This window comes from Macrosteles quadrilineatus, unplaced genomic scaffold (genome assembly GCF_028750875.1).
Source record: "Macrosteles quadrilineatus isolate MER2022 unplaced genomic scaffold, UCM_ALF_1.0 Scaffold_2__2_contigs__length_208266976, whole genome shotgun sequence".
NCBI classification, from domain to species: Eukaryota; Metazoa; Arthropoda; class Insecta; order Hemiptera; family Cicadellidae; genus Macrosteles; species Macrosteles quadrilineatus.
The window spans coordinates 183,152,071-183,179,615 of record NW_026542595.1 but is presented as its reverse complement, the minus strand read 5'-3'; the positions used below and the strand labels follow the sequence as shown (position 1 = coordinate 183,179,615).

The 27,545-nt window shown below is 34.8% G+C and overlaps 2 protein-coding genes across 2 annotated transcripts in view; both read right to left on the bottom strand.

Moving 5' to 3' along the window:
- Positions 1-5,995: 5,995 nt before the first annotated feature.
- Positions 5,996-17,628, bottom strand: LOC128985914 (uncharacterized). Its single transcript, XM_054405898.1, has 2 exons — positions 16,254-17,628; positions 5,996-15,094 (listed from the first exon to the last, which is right to left on the bottom strand). The coding sequence occupies exons 1-2, from the start codon at positions 17,560-17,562 to the stop codon at positions 7,056-7,058; spliced, it is 9,348 nt and encodes a 3,115-aa protein (XP_054261873.1). The 5' UTR covers positions 17,563-17,628; the 3' UTR covers positions 5,996-7,055.
- LOC128985197 (serine/arginine repetitive matrix protein 1-like) overlaps positions 17,589-27,545 on the bottom strand; it is a 62,707-nt gene continuing 52,750 nt past the window's right edge. Inside the window, exons 5-8 of the mRNA XM_054404582.1 lie at positions 26,659-26,890; positions 25,856-25,945; positions 17,734-19,185; positions 17,589-17,603 (exon numbers count right to left, since the gene is read on the bottom strand). Coding sequence (XP_054260557.1) covers positions 17,589-17,603; positions 17,734-19,185; positions 25,856-25,945; positions 26,659-26,890 — 1,789 coding nt within the window. The remainder of the gene's footprint in view (positions 17,604-17,733; positions 19,186-25,855; positions 25,946-26,658; positions 26,891-27,545) is intronic.

The following is a 27,545-nucleotide window of genomic DNA, read 5'->3' as shown; positions in this document are numbered from 1 at the left end:
TAATTACATCGGTTAAATAAATAAATTTATTTTGACAAGTCGATTGTCAAATCCACATACTGTACTTTATTCAAACGTATGAACAGTTTATTTTACGACATTTTTTCATAGGTATCTTGTTTCACTTCATGACTAATTTATAAAATCTCATTAAAATTGCCCTAGTAAGGAATGTGCATACAGGCTTATTAATGTCACCAACCACCATTGAGAATAGTCATTATTGCTGATTGCAAACATTTACAAGTCATCATATGTGATGTAATTTCCTACTAATGATCTGCTCATTAGTAAAAAAACAAGTTGTAATCCTTCATTATAATAAGTGTACATGTTGTCCTCAATTTGTCTTTATACTTTGTATGGTGCGGACAAGGCATTTTGAAAGGTTATTGTTCAAAATGTTTGTTTCAAAGACAATTTTTAAATCCATTTTGAAACTGAGTCACTTTGCTGGGCTTCATGCGATTGGCCACGTCAAACTAACAAACTTTTCAAAAATCATCACTAATATCTATTTAAGCACATTATTTGCTATGTTCTTTTTCCAGATCGTATGTCTAGCGATAACTCTAATATTTCGACTGAGCAAAGACGATGGATCTGGTGTTTTTTGTGTCATTGTCATTATGGTCAACAATATTTTGCTTATTGTTTTCTACTCTGCTTATGAGGGTAAAATATCAAAGAATTATGATGAGATGGCAACCTTTGTGGAAATGATCTTGGAAGATCCTTTGTCGAGTGAGTTTGTAAATGAAGTAAACAAGTACGCTAGGCTTGTGGATCGGTTTATTCACCATTACATGACGAGTGTGTACGTTCTGCTGGTGGTTGAGGGACTTGTCAAAGGACTATCGTACATAAAGCTGGTCAACCTGACCACTGAAGGTAGCACTTTGATTTATGTCCTACCTTGGGAAATAAACAACGCAAGTTTCTGGCCAACTCTGATTTTCCAAATAGTCTCCACAGCTTTGATGACAGTGATACAGCAAGCCAACCACTACTATCTGATGACAATGATGATTCTGCAAACGCTTTGTTTCCGTTATCTTAAGACAAAATTCGCTCACTCTCTTGAGACTAAGCAACAATTGGGACATCCCTCCAGACTACAGCTTTTACAGCCTCTGTATCAAAAACAAAATTGTTTGAAAACTGGAGCTTGGCATTTAAAGAGGAGTGCAGAAGAGGAAGTTAAGAATTGGGTTCAAATGCACGTACAACTAATAAAGTGAGTAGTAAAAATTATATTTAGGAATTTAATTTTTGTTCAGTGTTTAGGCATACAGTTCAGCTTAGATGGTGAAATTTCTTATCACTATTGTAGTAATTCTTGGTTAATAAGCTCAGTACCTCTTACTACCATGGGTATTCCAACTGAAGCAATTGTTTTTGGTCTGTTCTACAATCACAAAAACTCATGATATAATCAATATATCGGAGATCGCTATCAAGCACAATGCCGAGAGTCTTTGACTTGTCACACAAAGTCAAACTCTCCCTGTTGAGCACAACACTATCTCCTCTCTTGCTGAGGGACAGTACCATGTCACACGATGGCATTCGCATGTAACACTTTTGACGATATACAGTTTTAACCTGTTTGCTTCTGACCACCATAGGACCTATTTTTCGGTACATATTTCAATTAAGTTTCATCAAGCTTTGTCTCCAACTTAAAAGATGATTCTGATAAAATAGGTGTAAAATTATAAAAATAAACACAAAATACCAGAATATTCTAAACTTTTTTAATATAAATTAATACCAATTAAAATAGATACACATTATTAATGAACATATATTATACAGGGGGGATAACAAGTCAAGACCTCTCCATAAACTAATATTTTTCTAAGTAAATATACAGAGATATCCTTTTGGTGGCCGTGCAATCTTAGCAGGAAGTTTTATTTTATAATTTTGAAAATTATAAAAGAGATAGCGAGCTCTGGCTTTCAACATTCTTCAAGTTTTTATAAACACTTCAAAATGAGGTGTAATTGCACGACCACCAAAAAGACATCACTGTACTGTATATTTACTTAGAAACACATTAGATGGGGGTCTTGATTATTTATTTATCCTGTACATGTATGTTTGCAGATTATGCCAAGAGTTTGTGGATATCTACAGTTCTTTATTGATAAGCTACTTTCTTGTGATGTTTTTTGTGCTCATCAGCGGCGTATTCTCAATTACTCAGGTAACTTTGGCTTAAACTTGTCACAATTCAAACTTAAATGTCCCAACTAATAAATAAAAAAAATATGTGTAAAACATAGTTTTGCGTTCTATTCCTTTATCTAAATTCAGCTCTAAAAATATACATGAATTATTCATGAAAATAAAAAGATTTGTTTGTAGTAGATTTGCTATTAAATTTGTTTTAGTAAGATTGCAGCTTGAGCTAATATTCATAATCTTTAAATTGTAATTTAAAGCTTGTCAAAATCCAAGCATAAATGGAAATGGCTCATAAATAGCATTTTTGGATTTTATCTACTTTTGTTTTCACTGTCTAATGTAAAAATTTTGTTCAATTTCAGAACCGTCACTACTATGGCTTAGTAGAAGAAATCCTCCTCGGGTTGTACTTTGCTGGAATTATTTTCAATTTGTTTATTCTCTCCATAGCAGGATCCTACCTAACTTTTGAGGTAAAGTCTAGTTTTTGGTGTATTTGGAAGATATTACTAACTAATTGTAGTATAACGAAAATAAGTTTTTACTTGTTACACTCCTACTTATAAGATTCTCTAACAATAGAGATTTATAGTCAATGTATTACTTAGGTTATATGACTGATGTAATTGGTTGCCATAAAGTACGAGTACAAAAAGAGACTATTTTAAAGATGCTACCTAACCTGACCAACGTTTGGACTGTTACCTAAAATATAACTATTTCAAAGATTTCACTTCCTTAGATACGAAAAAACTTAAAAACCCAATGAAACATTTCTTAACATTAGTTTACCTTATCTATCTGAACCAACCTACCGAGGTAGATAATAGGGGAGTTTGATTCTGAAAAAAGAGAAATAAGTTCTGGTTGAAAAAATGCCTTTAGGATGGCTAAAACTACCTTTTGGTCTTGTAGAGTGTGCGCACATTCGAAGATGTGTTCCACGCACCTTGGTACACTTGCAGTCGACGGGTCAAGTCATCTCTTGCAGTAATCTGTGAAGCAGCCAAACGTCCAATGTGTTTCGCAGCCTTCAACTCCCGCTACTTCAATATGTCACTTCACAACTTCATATGGGTGAGCGAAAGCATTTACTACGTGTTAACATGCTAAAATTTGAATGGAAAATTTGCTTTATATTCTTAAACCAAGTATTGTTTTTTTGGATTCTGAAATAGACAATAGTGAAGTAGACAAGTCTAGAATAGAGCTGAAATGAAGCTCTTACACCTAGAGTATGCCCTAGCTTTCAACTATGATAGTTTGCGGGATAAAAGACGTTTAAAATTATTCGTTCAGTTTGGCTAGGTTGACAAGTTTGGTCTCGAATAGAAATCAGTAATTGACATGAGCTCTCTCAGTCAATGGTTCATATCAAAATTTGTTTGTTTTAATTCTAAAACTGGCTGCAGCTTTAATCCTTGAGAAGGCCTGCACACACCACACACCCGGAGCAGTGAGAGCGGTAGCGGTATATTGCATGCTTTTTCATCTCCCCCATCTACCATCACCACCGCGGCGGTATCATTAGGGCATTCACACTGGAGCGATTCCGCACCGCAGCGGTGCCAGCAGTTTATAGTAATTTTACGTCCTCATTTATGAGTGTGCAGTCAACAAGAGTGGTGTATTGTTAGCTATGTCTACACCACACTACACTGTTTTGACAAACTTCCCATGCAAGGATTTAGTCCAGAAAACAGCTGTTTGCCGTCTGCTTAATCAAATGGGGTTTCCATCACGTACTGCTATACGGTAATGAGTTTTTCCAGACACCAACAAGCTGATTAAATACTGTATTTGGCAATGAATGAGAATGGTTAGTTTATAAACAGAAATAATCTCTCTTAGTATAAGGATAAGGATCTGTACGGATTTAGTAGTATGGCGTAAAATATCGTACGCCACTCGTCCAAAATGTGTTAACGGACTCGTATAGTAATCCCGGGAACAACCACACTCATCCGGTAAACACCTTTATTTTCAGGACTATTAACGAATACAATACTAAAATTTTCAGGACTACAATACTATTAAATCAGATGATAAGGAATAAATGTTGCTATTGTTTGCTGTAGCTGAAGACATCGATCCCAAATATAGGGAGTGGATACATGACATCAACAAAAGGCGATTTGAGCATGGTGAATACCATACATTGATGTATATACTTAGAAAACACAAGAAACCCAAATGCCAGGCTTGTCCCACTGTCACTGAGTCATCTGAGGTGTTGTTTGCTGGCTGGAGATAAAACACCTTACACTACTAAGCCATTGATCAGTCCTGGTTTACAAACACTAACAAAACAATACTAATAAAAAAAAATGCCAAAGAAGTAATAAATTTGACTCCCAGGCAGCACCACATTTCAGGCTAGCCATCATCCATTTCGGTTTAGTTGTACTTTGACAGTTGTAAGTCAAAGTTATTAGGTCATTTTACTCTCAATGGCCAACATATCAGCCTTAAGGATTGAAATATATTTTTGCGATTTATAAACTGCCTTTGTACTTCTTATTAGGTGATGAGAGCCATGATATCCTTCTACTTTGGACTGGTTCAGATCAAAGACAGAGCAAGTCAGCGTGTTACTGGTAACTAGTCAATACTTAGTTTGAATGGTGTTTAGTTTTAGATACATAATCCACTAAGTTTTGATTATTTTAAATGCAATATTAGTTTTTAAATAGTTAATTCTTGGAGGAGAAAAGCGCAAAAATATTTTCCCTAAATAACTTCAGCATAGTATGTGCTATTAATTTTACTGGGAGTAAATAAAAATATGTCATTAAACCTGTTGAGTCTGAGGAAGATTGGAGTGTTCAATCGAAATCGATCCTCATTACTATATTATATAAATATGTAGCCTATTTACTGTCTTGTTTAAAATAGTACAAAAGTAAATATATGAGTCAAGTGTTTATTAGAGGTATTTTTATTTACTCTCCGTAAAAATAGTTTGTGTGAGTCTTTTTTTTAGACCAGAAAGTCGTTTACAGAAGGGTTTGCTAAAATCAACTGGAGTACAACTCCTGAAAAAAGCATATGAGTTTCATCAGTAGGCTCTCTAAACTTTTTAAACAAAGCCATACAATAAACATTTTTTGGCAGGCACATTGCTGTTTTACAATAAATATTGGAAAGGTTCCAAAAGTTACCTTTTACAAAAAGATGACCTTAAAAAAGAGCTTTAAAGAGGTTTGTATTATCAATTTTAGGATTTATCTAATATAATGCGAGTTGTGCTTTTGTTCAAATACCAGAATTTCATGCCTTCATGAAAAGTATATGCATATTTTCACTCCCTACAGATCAAAATCATTGAAATTTAAAAATAGATTGAATTGTGTCTTAGGAAATATGTCAGATTTGCACATGTTTCATCTCCTCGTGGAAATTAAATTGCTATTTTTTGCGATAGCACCATCTTTTAAAGCAACAGTTAAATTTCATTTGAAGAAGTCATAGTTTACTACATTCCCTTCTCATTTTACTATCTAGGTATGCATTGTCAAAAATGATATGCAATGAATAAAAACTGTATGTTTGTTAATGAGTTGGCTTTGTTATTTCCTTTGCAATGTTTGTTTTGAGGTGATAATTGCAGTATTAGTTGTGCATACCTTTAAACTCATAAACAAACAGAATGAGAAAAGTCCCCAAAAAAACTTATGTATTAAATTTAATGAAGCCTAAAGTTGGTTGTAACTAATGTAAAGAAATTGATTAAGTTTTTAACAATTCTGATATATTCTCAGGAAGTTTGAGGGTTCTATCGTAATAAAATAAAACTCACACATGATCAGTAAAAAAGTATAATTCCGAACAATTGTTTATGAAAATCACACAAACGTGTGCAAAGCTGCCATGGGGTTGTAAACAAGGAACATTCCTTAGAATATAAACTTTAATTATACAGTAACACGAAATATAGTAATAGATATATTTTACGAATACCTAAAATTGCCAGAATAAACAAACTGTCTTTGTTTTTATATATCTTTTGTTTTTTGGGACAAAACTCATATTGCAAAACAAGTTTTTATTGATACAAATTATTTTGTGTGTAAAATTAGTGTTTTGTACTAATGTTACAAAACAAAAGCATGTTTTGACTTTGACAAAGGAACTTTGAATTTAAATGACAACATGTTTCAAGAAATGGGTGAGTGACACTGTTTTGGTTTACGTTTTAATAACTACAGTACTAAAATATTCTGAATAACCCATGGCACCATTTCAAATTAGTCTTGAGTTAGCAATAAACAACAATAACAACTATGAAATGAAATGATAGTATACAGAAATTCATAATGAGACAGAAACAGTCTTACTTAACTTGTATCCAAATATCAAACAATCATAGTCTAATTACTCACATATTTATGCTGGACAAGTCTTGGTTACTCTACACCATTTTATATAATAACAGCAAAATATAATATTTCATATAATAATTTTGCTTAGCCAGGCCTTAGATGAACTTTGACAATAAGTACAGAAATGTAGATAAAATATTTGTACATTATCTTAATGGAATAAAAGTATATACAGTGTATACATATTTACAACGAAGTTTCCTACAGACTAATATTATACAGTTTAATGTACATTAAAAGGCACTTTGTCTTCAATAATAGTTACATCAATTCTTTACAATTTGTACAACGAATCATTGAAATGATGTTGACATAAAATCTCGGGATGTTTTTTACTTAATAAATGTCACAGCCTAAATCTGGTTACCAGAGGAATGATTGTGATCTACAATCGAGGTTTACTAAAATTATATAAACAATACATAAACTAGTGTACTTCATATTTGAGTATTCAAACTGGGTAGACTACTGATAAATAAATTAGGAATTGGAAAAACTACTATCTATAAATCTCAGCTCTTCAAACAGTGTTTTGATTACTTGAGGTAATGTCAGTTCACTCTGTAAGCTCACTTCGGGCTCAGATGTTTCAAACCCTTTCAGTGTCAAGTTCTTTACCCTAACTTGTGTACCGACTGACCGAGTGCTTTTATTCAAGAACGCACTGATCCTGTTCCATAGGAATGGCTGGTTTGCACAGCTCTGAGCTAGGTGAGAGTGGGGATCTTCAACAGTGCCCTCAGATGTTGAGGCTTCTTCTTTTGGTTCGGATTCTTCTTTTAGGTCAATGTCAGAAGTCTTTCTTTTTTTGGCTTCACACTCAATATCTGCAGAACCATTTTCAACCACGATGTCTGTTGTGGTATCTGCAATTTCTGTTTCAATTCTGTCCTCCCTTGGTTTCCGCCTTCTTTTCCTTCCGTCGTCTTTCATTACAAAACTGGCATTATCTATCAATTCTCCACTAACCTGGGTAGAGTTGTTCGTTCCTTCTTCAACTTCTAATTGGTTGTTTTCAGCTATCATATCATCCTCGGTTGATATCTCTGGCATATTAGTTTCAGCGTCTGAATCAACATCGGACTCATTCTTGTTGTATTTGTTATTTGCAGGTTTTTTACGATATATTTTACGTCTTCCTCGACGTCCCCTCTTCTTGGGAAGAGGTTGTAAGTCTATGGATCTTGATTCCCTTTGATTCAACTCTTCATTATCTGGTGGTTTAATCTGTTCTGCTCCTTTTTTTGGAGTTTCATTAAAGGTTTCATCTTTGTCATCTTTCTGATGTGATGTCGTGCCAGCAGTCTTAGGCTTTCTACCTCTTTTACGTGGTGGTAAATTTGTATCTGAAAGTATTAAAGTGTCCACACTTTCTAAATTACTATCTGTATTGACTGAGGCATCAAAGTCATATTTTTCATCATTCATGCTTGGTTGGATGGAAGTTTCTAAGCTCGGAGGATCTAGATCATTACAATCTGATGTTAACAGCTTGGCTCTTCTTGCTCTTGTTCGAACCAACGAAGGTGGTGATTCATTAAAAGTTTTGTCTAAAGATTGATTTCTTTCATCTTTGTTTTTTAAACTAGCGTCTTCAATGCTTTCATGGTCGTCACCAGTTTTCGTTACTGGATTATCCAATATTAGGTGTTGTGTACTATCATCTACAAATAAGTTATCCTTCCTACCCCTTTTTCTAGAAGTTATTTCCCTAGCAGCCCTTTTATTTAATGGCAAATCCTCCAGTAGTGAATCTTCATTGGCATTATCATCAGAATAGTTTTCATTATTTTGATCATAAGTTACTTCATTATTTATTTTGATTTCTATGTCACTTTTACCTCTAGTTTTTCTTAAAGAAATACTTTTTTGATTAACAGAATTCAAGGTAGGTTCTGAAGATTCATCATTGTCTCCCTTTACATCATTGTCTGATATGTACATTGGATTTATCATATGTTCATTGCCCATTTTTGACAATGTTTCTGGTTTTCTTGTACCGCAAGAACTGTAGAAAACCTCTCTGCTATCTTGATCTTCAGATACAACAGAAGTTTTAATATCTGTAGTTGGCTGATCATACAGCCTCGTTGTGTCTAAACTATTTTCTTTCAGTTTTTTAGCCTTTGGGGGCCTTCCCTTTCGTTTGAAAGATACAATCTCATCATTCGACTCTAAATGTATCTCAATTTTGTTTTCACCATCTTTACCAATAGGTATTTCATCTAAAGTTTTCTTTATGCAATTTACAGGTTCTTTACACAAAAAGTTGGTTTTCTTGAGCTTCCGATTACTTTTCCTAAGTTGAATTTGGGATTCAGGATTTATATCAAGAGAGTTGTCAAAAACTTCAACGTTCTTATTGGCTTTAGAACCTTCTTCGGTGTCTTCTTCAGGTAAATTACAAGTGTTACTTCGAGTAGATCTTCCAGATTGCCTAATTTTTGGTTGTTGTTTCTTTGAATTTTTGCGCCTCTTTTTCAGTGGTGGGCATATACTTGAAGCTATAGTTGACAAACCTGGATCTTCTGAATTTGAAAAACTATCATCTTCTTCAGCTGATTTGGGTTCAAAATCTTTTATACCATCTTCATTATACTGTGTAAGCTTAACTGAAAGAGGAATGTCTTCATCAAGATCATCATCATCATCATCGTAGTCATCTGAAGAAGAATCTCCAAAATATGGCAACATCTTACCAACTTTTCTTTTGGGTATACTACAAATAATTTTTTCAGGAATCATCTTTTGTTGTTTCTTAAAGCATTCATCATTGACAGCAATTGTTTTTTGTTCTGAGGTAAATTGAGAAGATAAACGCTCATTTGTGATTTCATTTGCGGAAGATTCATCATCACTACTTTGTCGGGGTGAAGGAAGTGAACTAAAAAAATCGTCTGGAGCATCATCTGATTTGTCTTCACTTGGACTCCTTGGTAACCCTGAATCATAATTATACGACAGTTTTGCCCTAGCACCATCTTTGGGTTTGCTTTCTAAAAGTTTGTCAAATTCAGATAATTCATCGTTGTTATTCTTTGAAATATTTTCAAAAGATAAGTTGCAATCCTTTGGTTGATCATTAGTAGATGAACGATTTTCTGTTGGTGAGTTTTCACTTGGACAAACTTTAGATGCTGTTTCTAATGGCGTTTCAAAATCGTCGTTTACATTCTTCACTGTCTTAGCTTTACTCTTCCTTCCTCTTTTGAGAGGAATTTTAGGTGGTACTGATTTTTGTTCTTTTTCTAATGTTTCAGAAGATAAGGTAGTGTCCATATGATCTCCAATCCCACTGTCAAATTTTGATTTTGGTGTTGCAACATTTTCTTGGAGTAACTTTCCAGAACTATCTTGGTTGCTTTCGTTAAATGTTGTTTGGTCTAAAATTTCCTGAGACATTATTCCTCCATCATTATTACTGGGGACACTTTCTCCGACTGGAGATTCTACTAAACTTTCTGGTAAAGAATCTTCATTGTAACACACCAATGTACGACATTGCCTTGTTTTTCTGTTTTTTCGACTGATACTTTTCAATTTTTCTAATATTTTAAGCTTTTGGGCAAGAAAATCTGGTTTTAATGGTAAACAATGATCATCATTAGTTCTCCGAGAATTTTGTTCACTTGTAACCGTCTCATTAACAGCACTTGGTTTGTTAACCGAATTTGATAGATCAATATCTTTATAAAATGAGGAAAACATGTACGGGTTTGGAGACATTGGAAAATCTCTAGTTACTGAAAGCATAGAATCTTCCATTAAAAGATCCATGACAGTTTTTCTTCTTCTCCTCTTCTTTTTGTCTTGAGGAATTTGTACAGAAGTAACTGATGATGAGACTACTTCCTCACTTTGAGAACCAGTGTGGTCGTTGTCATCGAATGATTCACTAGATGAGTTACCCAAGTTGTTGTTGGGAATCATGCATCTTCCAAAATATGATCTACGTTTCTTCCTCCGCCTATTTACCATTGATTTCCTGTATGGCTGCTTAAAGCCTGTAATAGGTGAAGATGGAGTCATATCTGATTCCTGGGAGGTATTGTTTGATGACACTACAGAATTAATTTCATCTCCTTGAGTTGAAGCTCTCTCATCTTTTGGTGAATCAGTTGGCTTTTCTAATCCTCCAGAATGCTTACAAGATGTACTTGAGGGATCCATAACAGAAGTACTGGAGTCTGGTTCTGGAACGGCATTAGAATTTAAAGTGAGGTCTTTTTGGTTATTTGAATGTTCGGCGGATTCACAAGTTTTCTTCACATGCTCATTGAATGGAGATGGGTCTCTCAAGCTACTGTTATTTTTGTCCGGGGAACGTTCATGAGTGACTGACAAATATTTACTCTTCGTATCAGACTTTTCTTGAATCTTGAGTGATTTTCCTATTAATTTGGAAGTATGATTTGCCTTAGGTTTTTGTTTTTCCATTTCAACACTTTTCCTGGAAACTCGATTATATTTTTGTTTTTGGTTAATTTCTTCGTCCGTGTCTGATTCATCAGACTCTCTAAATTGATAAATTGATACTACATCCCTCTGATTGTTTCTTAAATTTTTAATAGGGCGTGAAGCTTTAGGCTCTTTGCTCAGTGGTAATACTGGTTGTTGCTTATTGACAGATGAAGGCGTTTTGCAAATTTCTAATGTAACATTGCTTGATACATGCTGAGGTAAGTTTACAATAGCCTTCTCATTATTTAAATCATCCTTTTTGTTTCTAACATTTGTCAAAGAGGTTTCTACACACAACTTAATTTGATTTTTAGAGTGCTCTTGGTTTGTATTTTCAGTTTCTACATAGCTTAATTTGTTTTTCTTGGTGGTACAGTCAATTGGTAGAATTGAGACCGATCCTTTTAGTAAACTACTAAATGAAGAGTTTTCTTGAGCTATGAGTGCAGACGCAGAAGATGTTTTACACATATCCTCTTGAGTTGTTGTGGGTTCTTCATTGATATCCTCAGACTTGCCAATGTCTGATATCTTTGAAACAGCATTTGATACTTCATTTGTACCGACCGATGTACCTTGTGAATCATCGCTAGAAATACTTACTACGTCATCTTCTTCATCAATGTTAGAGTTCATAGTAAGGCTGCGAGTTCTTGCTCCAATCTTTTCCAAAACATTTTTATGTTGACTTCTCGCCAACTTTTCCAACTCATCTATTTCGGCCAATCTTCTTTTGATTTCTGCATCGACTTCAGCTTTATCCCTCTTTTTTCTCATTGCTTCCTTTAGTTTAGGATTTAAAGAGCATTTTGGATGAATCATAGTTGAATACAAACTGTGAGGGTTGATTGTTACTGATTGATTGTGTTTCATAGGTGCCACGTTGACATTGACACTAATAGGAGAGTTTGAGGAATTGTCAGAATTTGAAATGTCATTCATTTTAAAATTAGATGTATTGTTGGTGTTATCTGAATTTGAAAATTTGTTGTCTGAAGAATAGGAACCATTTCCATCACTTTTTGTATCCTTCACATTTTGATCCCCATTTGATGCATTACTTTCTTTTATATTTCCTTGATTTGATGTCGTTGAACCAGAAGCAACAGAAGACATACACTTTAATTTTATATCCTCTTTTTTAAGGTCTTTTTTATCGTTTTCCTCAGTTGTATTATTTATACCATTAGTAATTGTAAACTCTGTTGTTGGAATTTTGCTAGGAGTTTCAGTTTTGTTTTTATCGGCAATTAATTTGTTTTTAGTAAATATAAGAGGTTCATCAGCGCTATCAGTTGAAGAAGTTCTTTCAATTGTAGATGGATTTTTAATATTAGATTCGTCCTTTATAATGTCCTGGTTTAATTTATTACTTTCACAATTCAACCTAACATCAGTGCAATCAATATTACTGTTTTGTTTATCTTCGGAGCTTGGTTCGATAATATCACATTTGCTTCTAGTCTTTCTTGATGGGGATTCTGAGATTTCTTCAAGAAGACCTTTGTCAGGTTCAATGTATGTTTCTTTAGTGCCTTGTGCACACCCTTTTTTGCGCTGGGATGATCGTGTTTTTCGTTTTGGAGCTGTATCTAACGTAGTTGAAGACACATCCTCTAGCTTCTTAACTTCTTCCAAGTTGTTGTCAGTATTATCACCATTTATTGATGCATTTGAACTACCCTTATGTTCATCAACTATGAACTCCTCATGTGAATGGTCCAGCTTACTTATGCCGATGTGACCCTCAATCACACTCTCCTTTTGACTAGTATCAGTATTTGCCTCTTCAGCTTTGGAATATTGATTTGGCACTTTTTCAGTTTGATCCATGTTTTCTGTTGAACAATCTGTTTTGCAAGCAAGAAGGTAATCCTTATGAGATAATATTTCTGAATGTAACTCTTTCTCGGGAATACTTATGGACTTTTTAATCTGTTTTTCAGCAGTAAGGCTCTCAATATCATTTAGAAGCGAATCTTGCTTTGTTTTACAGTTAAAATACACATCACATGTAGAGTCATTCTCAACAATCTTCCCACTTCTTGTTCTCCTTGTGTTCAACATTTCATTAACTTTTCCTTTAGAATCTGAAGTTTGATTGATTTTTTCTTCACAGACTGTCTGTTCGGGTGAATCTAATGAATCTTGTTCTAACAATTTACCTCTTCGAGATTTTCTAAGCGTTGATAATTTTGGTTCAACATCAGTTTTGAAAGGTTTTATGTTTGTCCTACTTCCATTATTTCTTTTATTTTTCTGTAAGGTTGTTGTGTTGTGGGTATTTTTAACTGGGGTTATATTGGTATTATCAATAAAAGCGATGTCTTGTTTCTCACTCCCAGTGCTCTCTTCAGAATTTATGTTAAAGCTTGAATTTACTAACTCATTTTTTGAATCTATTGCTTTAGATTTGTCATTGGCATATGGCAAATTGTTATTTGGGCAATCATCATTGAAAACAAGATTTTCACTGCTTTGATTGCAGCATTCTTTTATATCTTTGTTTGAGTCAACTTCCTTATTTTCAAACTCAAGTACAACTGGGTCTAAATTAACATTTTCATTGATTTTGGATGTAGATATAAGATCACCAACACAAGATAAATCTTCATTATCTTCATTATTTTGTTCATCCAAAACCTTTTTTAATTTACTCTTTTGCCTTTTGCTAATTCTTCTCATTGTTTTGCGATGGTTATTTTCTTTTGTTAAAGTAGCATCTATCACACAGTTATCATTTTCTTTAAGGTCTGCTAATGTTGATTCTTTATTCACTTCATCAATTAAATTTTCTTTGTCTTTTGAAGGTTCATCACACATTTGTGTACTGTTTTCTGTATTTTGAGTTCCGCATTTTTTTTCAATTGACAGACTTTTTAGGCCATCTGAGCTGTTTTCTTCTCTTGAGTTCATATCAGAATCCATGTCTTTGCTGATTTTAACATCCCTGTCTATATTTACAGATCTAAACTTTCTTGCCAATCTCTTCTTAACATTATGTGGGGACGTAAGCTTGCTATTCGGACGTGCTGATGACTTTGAAAACTCAACATTCTTACAGTTCAAATTAAACTCATTATCGACTGAGCTATCTTCTGAAGCTACCATGCCAAAGTTTAGAACACTATCATCATCTTCTCCTACATTGCTGTCTGAATCCAAGCACCCTTTGGCCAGGTCTGATAGTTCTTTATCGAGAATCATTGAGTCATCATTATCACTCGTACACACATCTGACACATTAGAGTCTTTCCCTTCTACAACATCCATTAAATACTTTGTCGAAGTATCCTTATTTATATTCTTCTCTTTAAAAGGTTCAGTTTTGGTGTTCTCTTCATAAGTTTTTGTATCTTTTAATTTTGTTAGATTTTCCGACGCCTCTTGTAAATTTGATGTTTTTGAGTCAACTAAGAATGATTTCTTCAAGGAGCTGAGAAATTTCATTTCTGGCATTTCTTGAGGACTTGGGATACTTACGGCTACAGCTTTTCTTTTATTAAATTTTGTGAAAGGTGTTTCCCTCAAAGAAGCCAAAGTCTTCGTAATATTTTGATACACATATGCAATACTTTGTGATGTATTTTCAGCAGGATTATATGTTTTACAATCATTTGGGTTCTGAATATTAATTAAGTTAACTTTTTCACATTTACTTTTACTTACAGCTTGATTATTATTAGGGGCATCAAAATGCAAGTTATCAATTGGTGTATCAATTACTTTACCACTTTCACACCTGTCCAAATCTTTATCGTTTAGTTCTTCTTCTGATTTATGGTTTACAGAATCTTCGTCGTTGTCGGAAAACGATTTAAAGTCATCAAATATTTCACTGACATTTAAATCAAAAGACACCCTCTTTTTTGGTTTTTTAAGATTTTGTTTTGCAAATGTGTTTTTTTCACTTAAAAATTCTGCATTTTTATCAGATAGTTTATCTACAGATTCACTATCGCTATCACCATGAGTGCTTGCAGAGGAGACTTCCAGGGAACTGGTAGTGGAAGGTAGATGTGCTAATGTATGCATCCTTACTCGAAGTGTCTTGAATCCTGAAATCACACAATTTAGTTATACTATCAAGGCCATGAAACGTCAGTCATAATATTTTATTATATCCTTAACTTAAGTGTTTCTATTATTGTCATAATTTCAAGACTTCATGAGGTTCACTAACAACCTACTGAGGAGTTGGCAAATTGCAGACTCATCTATGTAAGTAAAAAATATCTAATTGAGTATTTCATTTCTGGATACACACCATATTAAAGTAGCGAAAACAAAAATTTGTATTACATTTAATAACAGAGGTGTAGTGTTAAAGGGTTGGTTAATGTTTTTGTGCATTTTTGAGTATTGGTTTTTCATTTTTTTCTAAGCTACCTTTCACCTATTCCCATTTCCGGTAGCCCACTTATTTTTGCTATGAAACTAAAAGAAGCATGACCACAACCAAACAATACATAACTGATATCCACACAAACTTAAAATTTAAATTGACCTATTACACAATCATATTTACATATTTTTTTGTTACTTTGTTATGAGCCAGGCAACTAAGGTTAGGTACAGGCGGAATCATGGCATATCTTAGTGGACTTCAGCTACAACAAATGGATAATTACAGAAGGAAAGCGGTTGCAGCATATAGTCAACAGCCACCGATCCCGATCAGATGCGACTGTGATAGTTAATATACACAATGAATAAAATCAAGGTGGTCTAAGGTTAAATGTTAAGGTGTAATGCATTATTCAAATGACTATTTATAAAAGTTAAATGTATTAGTATCATTAATTAATTAATTGGACCTTACAGACAAGTTTGTCTTTGAAGTCAGCTAGGCCAAACTAGTTTAACTATGAATATATGAGAATTTAAATAAATATTAACTATCTATTAAATCCAAATCTAACAGAATCCAAACATTTACAAATTGTTTTACAATATTTCTGAAATTTTTAGGCAGGAATATTAGAGTGATTTGTGGATGCAAAATATAATTTACGCAATCGAAAATCCACAATGTTGCCACAATCTTGGGAGATCTGGATTTGTTATTGATAATCCAAAGTCACCAAGTATCGAGAAACGAGAAGGCTTTGAGGAATCGAGGAATGAAATCGAACAGCAGAGAATTTTTAGGGTTGACAATTATGTTTCAGGGTATTCATGTTTGTGTGGATACCATGATGACAAGATAATGATTACCTCTCCTTATTAGATGTCCGTCAACTGATAGGTCAAAGGAAAGAGGTAGATTTTGTGATATGTAGGATTTACTTTTTCTTGATAGAGGGCATGGTTTTAATTGTTTCTCATTGGATTTCGCAGAACTTATAGTAACTTGAGCATTTTCAGAAGTAAAGTTTTGCAAGGTCTTATCATTAGAATCCGTTTTCATCAAATAACCGGTATTAGAACTCTGGATATTGTCATCACCTACAATTGGTTGAAGATTTTCATGTTCGTGTTCAATTTTCTGTGTTTCTGTTGAGCAGTTAGAATCCTCATTATTTCTATCGTTATTGATTTTATATTTTGACACTTTTGATTTTCTTTGGCTTTTTCTCCTAACTTTTGCATCAATGTCACTTTGGGAATCACAATTTCTACTATGTAATTCTTGTCTTTCTTTTTGGTCTACAGCAGAAAACACAGTTCCTTTTTCTTCACTTTGCGTTTGTGATGGTTCTGAAGTTTTCAACTCAAAGGTGTCTTTTTGAGGCTGGTGTTTGCAAGTTTCTAGTTCAACGGTATCACAGTTTACTTTCGATTCTTTCACAGCAATGATGTCAGGTTTTTCTTTGTTTACAATTTGGATATCACAACCAATAGAATTGCTTTCATCAAAATCATGTAGAATGGATTCAACAATTTTGCTTGACGGCAATTTTGCAACTTCTTTGCCCTGATTCTCTTCCAAATCCCCTCCTATCGAACAAGCTAACATTTTCTGTTCTGATTTTGTCTCTTTTGTGTCCAAACAAAGCTCTGTTTTCCTTATAATTGGCATATTCCTCTCAGGTGTAGGGAATCTTTTCAACTCTCCTTTTGTAGGTATAGACAAAGGAGGATTACTCCTTCTTTCTGAATTGTAATAATTTTTTGACTCGCCAAAAACAGTTTTCTTATGAGGTATTTTGGACTTTTCTGTGACAGCAAATGTTTCTTCAAATCTATGTTCATTTATTCCAACTTTCTGCTTAGAAATATTAATGTAAGCATTTTGCCTGATATTATCAGATCCTGCATCATACGGAAATGCTTGGTTTTCTAAGGAAAGTCTTTCTGTTAATGGTTTACAATTTTCTGGCCTGTCTTTCAGTTGTTTATCTTCATTTTTATTGAGGCTGTTAGGGTTCTGACAAAATGATTCTGAGGATTCATCATTGTCATTGTCCATTAATCTACGCAAATTCTTTGACTTTCCATCACCAAAAGCATCTTTGGTCTTACTTTTATTTACATCTGGTGATTCACTTTTAGACTCTTGAATGGGAGTTGGTGGATTACACATTTTAGACTGTGACTCTCCCAAACTATTCAACTGTTGGCTACCTGGAAGGTAAATCGTGTCCTTTTCTTCTTTTGGTTGTTCAACAAATTCTTTTTTATTTAAATTCTCTGACTGGATTTTATTGTGTTGATCTAAATGTTGTTCAAAAATGTTTTGAAATTTACTTCTTACCAACTCAGTTGGAATATTTGTGGTATTCTTTCTCTCAATGCCCCTATTGGAATTAGTCCTTGAGATGGATTGCAGTGAACCAAATTTTGAATTTTCAACTATTTCATTTTCAAGAGTTGGAGATGTTTTCACAGACGAAACAACTTCAGGTGTTTTTGTATTGCTTTGTTGATTTTCTTGATTCAACTGGGATGGTTTTGTCACAGATTGGATCTTATCATCAAATTCAGATTTCCTCTGTTTTTCTGCCTTTTTTGAGACAATATTTGACCAGGTTGGAGTCAGACGCTTTCTTTCAATGGAGTGTGAAAGTATGAAAGCAAAAGATTTATTTACTTGGTCATTGATATTCTCAATCTCAGACTGAGATAGCTTGGGTGTGGTATCGTTAAATGTAATAGTTTGTCTTTTATCATTTTGTTTATTTGGTGAGCTTGTTTTAGTTTCCTCAATATTTCCACTACAATCGCTTATCTCATCGCTGACATTAAAAGGATCATATGGCTCATCGCCTGGATTTTTACCAGCAGTTGAATGCCTCTGCAGTTCATTTTTATCTGTCTCTTCTGATGATACACTGGAACATGTGTTAATGTTGTCTTTTAATTTGGAAACAATATCTTCAATTTTAGAATTTTTTTCACTGTAATTATTAGAATTTTTACTTGATTCACTCGACCTGATAGTTTTAGAATCAGATTCTTCATCCGTAGGTTCAAATAAAGATGTTTGTTGTACATCCGACACAGGTCTAGGTTTATAATTCAGAGTAATCTTAATCTTTCCATCAGTTTTGGTCGAGGATTCCGATCTTTCTGGGGATTTTGTCCTGCCTTCTACCACAGCTAGCCTCGGATCTTTGTTCTTTAGAGCGTCACAATTCTTCAGGCACTTTTTTACACTGTCAATGGCTTCTTGAACTGTCTGATTATTTTGTCCTAATGGGTTATGTTTGCATTTCGATCCTTCCAAATGTGTACTTAGATCGTCAATGCTATTCAAAGCGTTGGTTAATACTGGATTGGGAACATTTTTCACTTCTTGCCGAACGCCGACCATGCCGGAAGCCTGATTCGGCATACGATAATGTTGGTGGCAAGGCGGAGGCATGGTCATCTGGTAAGGGAGGGGTGGAGGAGGTTGGTTCATGAAGGGGAAATGCTGCTGAGGAGGAGGGTTTGAATAGTTCATCATCTGAGGAGGAGGAAACATGACATTGGGGTGCATGTCTGCCCCAGGGGGTAACCAGTTGTTGAAGGGAAGGTCGTAGCCCATTGGGGGAGGAACTGTGTGTGTTGTGTTGGGGAGGGGTAGGAAGGAAGTGTAGGTGGTGAGGTCTTCTCTCTTGTCTACCGAGGGCGGCGCTGGCTTGGGTGGGGGTGGCTCTGGAGGCAACGGGGGCAGTGACGGCTCCATCACCTCCACCTCCGATGGAGAATTGGACGAACTGTCCTGTAAACCCAGCCACACACTCATCTCTTAGCATTATCAAGTATTGCAAGTAGCATATCTGACTATGGATATTACCACTTTCCATTCCCATGGTTAAGAGTCCTTGGAGCCTAGATTTCTAACTCATAAAATATTTTGTTTTAAACTACGATGACAATTTCTAATCCCACAGTTTACTAGATATTTAAATTACAATCACTCTGGTGTTTGAACTAATATTTTGAGATGGTAAATAGCTTTTCAGTGGCTGTTTGAAATTAACGAAATTAACATTGTTTTTATGGCGGGCAAATCCAAGATGGCCATTACCTTTCATAAACTCCCTTGGAGAACAATTGAAAACTACAAAGAACATTTCTAATATCACAGTTTACTATATATTTAAATTATAATCACTTTGTTGTTTGAAAAAATATTTTTGGACGAGAAAAAACTAAACTCTTTAGCAGCTGTTTAAAATTATTTAAGATGGTCGCTAGCCACCAAGGACTCTTAAGTTGTAGCCAGTTTTAATTAAAATGAACGTAGTTCAATTTAGCCACCGACAGATTGTGCTGATCTAAATCACTGATTTCTGTTGAGTATGCCAATTATCTGGCCAATCAAAACTGAAAGGAAACTTATAGCATATTTTATGTCATATAAACTACTTCGGTAGCTCAGACTGTGAATGCCTCATTCAAATACGTTATTTTTTCTTTAAAATATTGTTAATGACAGATCCATATAGATGGAGTGTCTACGTCAATATCCAAAAGTCAATTGTAGCATGAGGTGGATCAACTGAGAAATGCTGACTTAAAAATTCTGAACTTGTTAGAGAAATTCAGTGAAAAGATGTTGTATTTTTCATACTTATGTAGCTTAGATGCACATTAAATAATTCTTCATTTTTTAAGGTTTTAATTTTTGCAGGACGCAACTTACTAATTCTTTTCTTAAATATAGGCCTATTTTAACATGAGAGTGACTATTGATTTAAGAACAACTGAAATCCAAAATTGGAAGAAAAGCCTCCTGTAATTACATGAGAAAACATGAGATGATTGAGATGTTACAAAATTGGACTCAATACACAATCAAGATTGTAACAATTTTTCAAAGTCTTCAATCTGGTTTCTCATTGACAACTAACTATGTGAAAACTGACTTGCTGATATATTAGTTATTTATTTAATTGTGTAAGACTTTTATCATTTAAATGTCAGTTTGAGGACCAATGCAAGTAACTTATTGGAGAAAGATTCAAACATCTGAGGCACATTTTAATTAGCAAGTTTACACTCAAAATATAAAGGTAAACAATAAAAACAATGGTGAGTTAAGAAAGCATACACAAGGTAAGAAATACCCAAATGTTTAATTATTTTTTTTGGTAATGGTTACCAATACAAAAGTAGAGCTGATTAAATTGTGAAATAAGAAAGCCAAAGATTAAAAACTTGGGCACCCTTTCAATTACCAGAAAATAGTTTTGTATGTTACTGAATGAATTAATTGTGTTTTTCAAACTTAAGCTAACCACTAATTAAAATTCTATCTTAAGTGGCCATTTTGAATGGTTTATATAAAATCGTAGTATATTTATACTATGATTTTATATAAAATCACTCATTAATTTTCTTCATCAGAATTGATCCACGTCAAACAATAGTTAAACACTGATTAAATGGTTTATTGTTTTATACTGGTCACTCTTAAACCTACAACTTCTAACTGGATTACGACTTGGCAGAGATTCCAGGTAAACAAAAAAGTCAAGCAAAATTCAATTCACAGGACTTCTAAGCTGAAAGTATGTAAGATGGATAAAGCATATATATAACAAAGATATAACAAAATACTAACTAAAAAACACACAAACATGCGACTTGCCATTGATACCTCGCTTTGATAACATCCAAGTGCTACGTGTAAAATGGTTTTATTAATATTTGGTAGTAACAAAAATGTTGATTTCACAACATTCAAATCAAACTAAGAAAAAGGAAATGAAAACAGTAAATTCACAAGAAAATTAAAATATATTTCAAACATACAAACTGTACAAATATTTAAAAAAGACTAACAAATAACAAATTCTTTATGACAAATAACATTGAGCACTAATATGTCATGTAATGTATTGGGTTGCTTCCCACTGCATAATGTCAGAGCTGGCCTTGGGTGGTTGGGTGGTGCGGGGCCCAGTGGAAACATTCAGAGTGGGGGGGTTCCTACCAAAAAAGTAGTGTCTCAACAATAATAAAAAAAGATTTAATGTATAATATTAGTATTCATACTCTTCTCTTTTCATTTTCTTTGATTTTTAGGCAGAAAATCCACCAAGAGCCTGAGGTGCGGGGCCCTGAGCGGCCGCACCTTTCCAATCTGCCTAATGCCGGCTCTGATCGATGGGTGTTGGATGGTAATTTGATCAGTGGGAGGAGTAGGGTCTGGTTGAGTATCAAGGTGGGGATCTGAGTAATGAAATGGTTGAGAGTATGGCTGTGAGGAGGAGGTATCACACGGCCCTGGTCTTGGAGCGTGGTTATGGTTGTATTGAGGTTCAACCAGTTCTGGGTAAAAATGGCAAACCTGTTCGGGAGCAGGGGGCAGGTATTGAGAGGGAGGTGAATGGGTTAAATCTACTACAGGAGGATTATATGGTTGAGAAGGAGGAGGATTGTGTGGTTGAGAAGGAGGATGATTGTATGGTTGAGAGGGAGGTGGAACCGGTTGAGAGGGAGGAGGAACCGGTTGAGGGGGTTGGTGGTAATCCGGTTGTGAAGCAGGAGGGTGATATTGTAATGGAGACGAATGACCTGAATTCATACCAGGAGGATTTGTTGGTTGTGAAGCAGGATGATTATATGGTTGAGAAGGAGGAGGGGTGGTGTATGGTTGAGAGGGAGGAGGTACCGGTTGAGGGGGGTGGTGGTAAACAGACTGTGAGGCAGGGGGTAAGTAATTTGAGGGAGGTGAATGATTGGGATCCACACCAGGGGGATGAATCGGTTGTAAAGCATAATGATTATATGGTTGAGAGGGAGGAGGAACCGGTTGAGAGGGAGGAGGAACCGGTTGAGGGGGTTGGTGGTAATCCGGTTGTGAAGCAGGAGGGTGATATTGTAATGGAGACGAATGACCTGAATTCATACCAGTAGGACTTTTTGGTTGTGAAGCAGGATGATTATATGGTTGAGAAGGAGGAGGGGTGGTGTATGGTTGAGAGGGAGGAGGAACCGGTTGAGGGGGTTGGTGGTAAACAGACTGTGAGGCAGGGGGTAAATAATTTGAGGGAGGTGAATGATTGGGATCCACACCAGGGGGATGAATCGGTTGTAAAGCAGGATGATTATATGGTTGAGAGGGAGGAGGAACCAGTTGAGGGACATGATGGTGAACCGGTTGAGGGGGGTGGTGGTAAACAGACTGTGAGGCAGGGGGTAAATAATTTGAGGGAGGTGAATGATTGGGATCCACACCAGGGGGATGAATCGGTTGTGAAGCATGATGATTATATGGTTGAGAGGGAGGAGGAACCGGTTGAGGGACATGATGGTGAACTGGTTGAGGAGTAGGGACTTGAGGAGGAGATACACCTGGAGGGTAAAGTGGTAAGGGAGTGGGATTGAGCCCCGATGAGTCATAAGGTTTGTTTGGTAATGGATGTTCTGTTTTCGATAGATAACTTGGTAGTTGTTTCTTGATTCCCCCGGGTCCCGTCTGCCCTTGCACCTGAGGAAACACTTAGTTTTACTAAAATGTCGGTGACAAAAGATCAAATGAATTTCCACTGGCTAACATAAAAATCTTGAGAATAACAAATTAAGAAAAAGATTGAAAAACATTTTGCTTTGTCAACCTTAAAAGAGTATGATGTAAACATGTGGCTATTTTTCATCAACAAAATTGTGATCTGCTCACACACTGTGACTTATCCTATTCTCTTGTACGAGCAATGTTTGCTTGTAAGTATGTATGATTGTGTGCTTGCTTACTTGCACAAACATCTCAAAAACGGCTTCGACGATTTCTAGAAATGTAGTAAATAATTTATTTCTGACCTAAAAACGTGTTTCATGCAGTAAAGACTGCCAACAAAAATCTAATTACGTAAAAAAATGAAATTGAAAGTCAAAAATGTTGAACAGTGAGCCATGGGTTACTGCTTTGGCAACAAAATAATAAAGAAAATTGTAAACATTGACAAAATAATAGGTAGTACTCCCCAGTCGAGTCACCTGTGTTTTCTCTTAATCTCAAACAGTTTAGTTAAATTTGAAAACAACGGCATGGAGAAAGGCAGTATAGGGTAGGTCAAATTTAAAACCAATGAAATAAATTTAACAGCTGATTATAAATAAACCTCACACCAAAGAGGTTTTTAATTTATCACTGGAGGACGCTATATCCTCAAGTAATGTTTTGACAAATAGACTGCAACATTTCATTTGTATAAATGGCAATGACAAGACACTGCTCTCAGAGTATACCAATGACTTTCTCCGAGCAAGGCTCGGTCCCCAGGAACTAAGATTTTATTTGGGCATGTGTAGTGAATTAAGAAAAAATTTAAAACATAATCTATAAGAGCTGTTTAAATTTGAGAGGACACTAAGTCTGACTAGAGTGCAAATAAACTTAAATCTTCTAACAAAACATGTTTGGTAACACTGTATAAATTATACCTCTGCGGATGAAATAATCAAATATGTCAAATAATTATTATATTGATAATAATATCAATATAATTATATTATATACAATATTATCAAATAATCAAATATCAGGAGCATTTTCTAGTCTTTTAAGAAATTAAGAAATAAAACAATGCAAAATGGCATTTTAATTGATTGTTAGTGTTTTTTGCACAATTCATTTCATCCAACCGAGGTTGAGGCTTTTTGGTTGTATTGAATGTAATGTGACAGTAACAAATGCCCTAACAGTTTTAACTAGGAAATTCAAATTTCCGACAGTACCAATAGGTATTTTTTTCAATAAATGCCAACTTATTCTTTTAAAAGCCATACGCCAAAAAGGTTAACACTTTTGTGAAAACTGAAAACTTGCAAAAGACAGACGTATAAAAATCAAAAGGGACTAAAATTGGTATAAACAAACTTATCTGCTGATTCATAATTTATATATATATATATATATTTTATGTATATATGAGACAAAATTATTACTTTGATTTACAAGTATAGTAGAGTCTCAACTATCCAACATTTCAAAGTATCCAACTCTACCAGTGAACAATCAAATACTGATCACAGGCTATTTTCAGGTGGTACGTCTGTACACCATAGAGGCTACTAAGACAGCCCTTGTCTATCCTCACAAGAAAGGTGTCAGGCTTTAGACCCTTGTACTAGACACTAGACCATACACTGGACATCTCACAGTTTGTCACTGTTAAATCTTTATAAATGCAATACTTCTCTGCTATACCTAAAGTCTTGTTCGCGGACAGAGAGCTATTTATTGAGCATTGCTTTATCTTACTCTGTATTTTTACTCCGTAAATTATTGTTTGTAGCTTCAAAATATTAAAAAACTACAACACACAACAAACTTAAAGCATTAAGTTGAATGGGGTTGACAAGATATAAACTTTACTTATTCAGTTTTTTATTTTATTTTCTGTATTATCGAAACCTATCAAGGGTGGTTTAGGTTACAGAGACTCTACTGAATAAATAGAACATTAAATTCAAAAGATAGATAAAATATATTTCTATGTTCACACCTTTTTAAGTTGTTGTATAAGTTACATTAAAAAATGTGGAGTTAGATGAATACTTAAGAGATTACACATGATTATTTGAATGGGAAATAATTCAAAGTTTTACATGTTACAAATACTAATACAATTTTTTTTTTTAGGAAACAAAAGATTAAAAATAATATAATCAAACTATAACAGAAAATCTTTGTGTATACTGATGTATTTAAACCTTGAAGCAACAATAAATACAATGGGACCCAAATATTTCACCAAACCTTTCACTCCATGCCCCAGCATTATAAATTCCACCGCCCAAAAACCCCAGACCAGTTTCTTTTAAACGAGAAAAGAGTTTGATAATTTACAATAGTAAACACATTTACAAAGACATAAGTGAAATAGGTAGATTACAATACATATTGTCAACAATTTTCTGGGTAGTTGAGTGGTTAAATCATCCCGGACCCAGATACCCATTTGCCATGGCAATTAATTAATTAATTAACAACCAAACGATGTTATCCAATATAGGGTCAAATTAGATATTAACAAGACCAGAATTTGGACCACTCTAAACAAAACCATAACAAAATACCAATGGCAATAAACACACACAATAATAATACTGTACAGGAAAATAAAAAATAAACAATACAAATCTAAATGAATATTCCACTTACCATTGAGCCGATTATAGCCACACTCCCGCATCCCTTCATTTCTTTCTTCTTCCACAGTAATTATTCACATTTAAGCCATGCAAAAGCCAATTTATGATAGCACTAAGCAAAAGTATGTAAATAGAAACAGAAAACATGCATGTTAAATAAAAAGTTTATTTCTATGAAAAGTATAGTTCAACAACAAGGGAAAACAAAATAAAATATTAAAAATAAAAATACAAGCCTATATACAAGCATACAAGCCTGTAAGCCAATGAGAAGGGCTTCCTACCTCGTTCATCACTACAGGGTCGTAATTGTCACAGATAGCCTCGAAATTGTCTCCTCCATGGTTGGTGATGGTTATGGATAATGGAGTCGTCTGGAACAATTTGCAGTTTTGTATTATCTGACACCTTACTGTTTTTGTATTATGTAAAAAAGTTACAGCTTAAACAAAAATCTTAATTGTTAGAGGTAATAGTTATTTGTAAGATAAAACAAGTGCAGTAGAGTAAAAAAGTTTGTCAAAGTGAAGGAGTGCAGGAATCATATATACAGTACCTAAGTTACAGTTGGAAATTCATATTTAAAATTTATTGCCATTTTAACACGTTCAGTGCTGACTACATCAATTGATGTAGTACATGACAAGCGCCCGTGGCGGACTACATCAATTAATGTAGTCGCGCTACTCCATCTATATTGGTTCTATATTGGTGCCACTTCCGATACGCCACGAGGGACAGCGAAGGGACGTGGCGGTCAATAGGGCTGCGGCCCGCGCCATGTTACTTGTGTCTGCATTGACCGATTTGTTTACATGGAGGGATGAGGAAGGTACATATATGTTCTTATCTCGTCTGTGCCACGTCTCCGCCCGACGTTTGTTCTGTGTGAATTGGGTCTAAGGTTAGGTATTAGTAGGGTACAGCCTTATAAATCTTTGCCTCTTTTATAAGAGCCAAGAGCTTGTTACTTTAAACCAGGGCAAGGGGGTCAAAGCATTATCCCACAGCCATTTGTGATTGGTGGGATTTGAATCTATGACCTAAGGACCAAAGTCCTGCGCTGTACCTGTTACAGTACACTCACCGACAAAGGTTTCCGTATCGTCTCCCTGAGCGACGCCAGCGCCCGCTCGTGATCCTCCCTCAGTTTGCGCCGTTTCTCCGTTGCCGTCAGTTGCACCATGGTAAGTACTGGGGGAGACCTAGACCTGGATCTGGACCTAGACCTGGACCTGGACTTGTACCGTCTGTAGTGCCTCTCTCTCTCCTCACTGGACGATCTGCTGCGGTGGACCTTGCGTGTCCGAGATCGGGATCTGCAACAAAATACATCATCCGTCAGCTAATATCTCAAATGAGGAAAAATAAAATAAACTGCAACATGCTTTCTTCAAAACTAGTTTAATCCTGAGTAATCCTTTTTCTTCCAGTTAAATTTTGGGAGAGGTTATCTATGGGGTTTTAAGGGGGAATAAATCATAAAAATTGCACTCACTTTTTAACTGTAACTGTTACAGTGTTAGGAATTGTGCCATTTTGTTCAGGCACAACAACTATGTGCAAGTTTTAGACTAAACACTATAACACAAAGGGCCTATACAATTTTCAACAAAATTTCTCAAGCAGTATTTGTGAAAAATCAATAAAATTTCTGTAAAATAACAGAAAAGATTTTTCTGTTATTTTAAGGAGTTTTACGGGAGAATTGCCACAATATTAAATTCAAAATAAACTGTAGGCCTATAACCAACCTGACACATGCTTTCTCCTATTAGCTAGTTAACAACCTTTGTTTATTTAACAGAAATCAGTAATTATTTACATTAGCATACTCAACCAGTGGCGTTAAACTATTTTAGTTTTTATTCTCAATCTACACTACTACTCCAAATCACAGTTATTAAAGGTTCTCAATTCTAGTAGTTTTATTTGTGTGTACTTTTAGCAAAATTCTTCTTATTCCATTGGCTC

Coding starts and splice junctions, on each gene's coding strand:
- LOC128985914 (XM_054405898.1), bottom strand. CDS start 17,562: ATGTGTAATCCACCAACTCCCATTCAAGAGTCTAAAAGTGAATCACCA. Junction 15,095..16,253: donor CGGACATCTAATAAGGAGAG/GTAATCATTATC, acceptor GTGTGATTTCAG/GATTCAAGACACTTCGAGTA.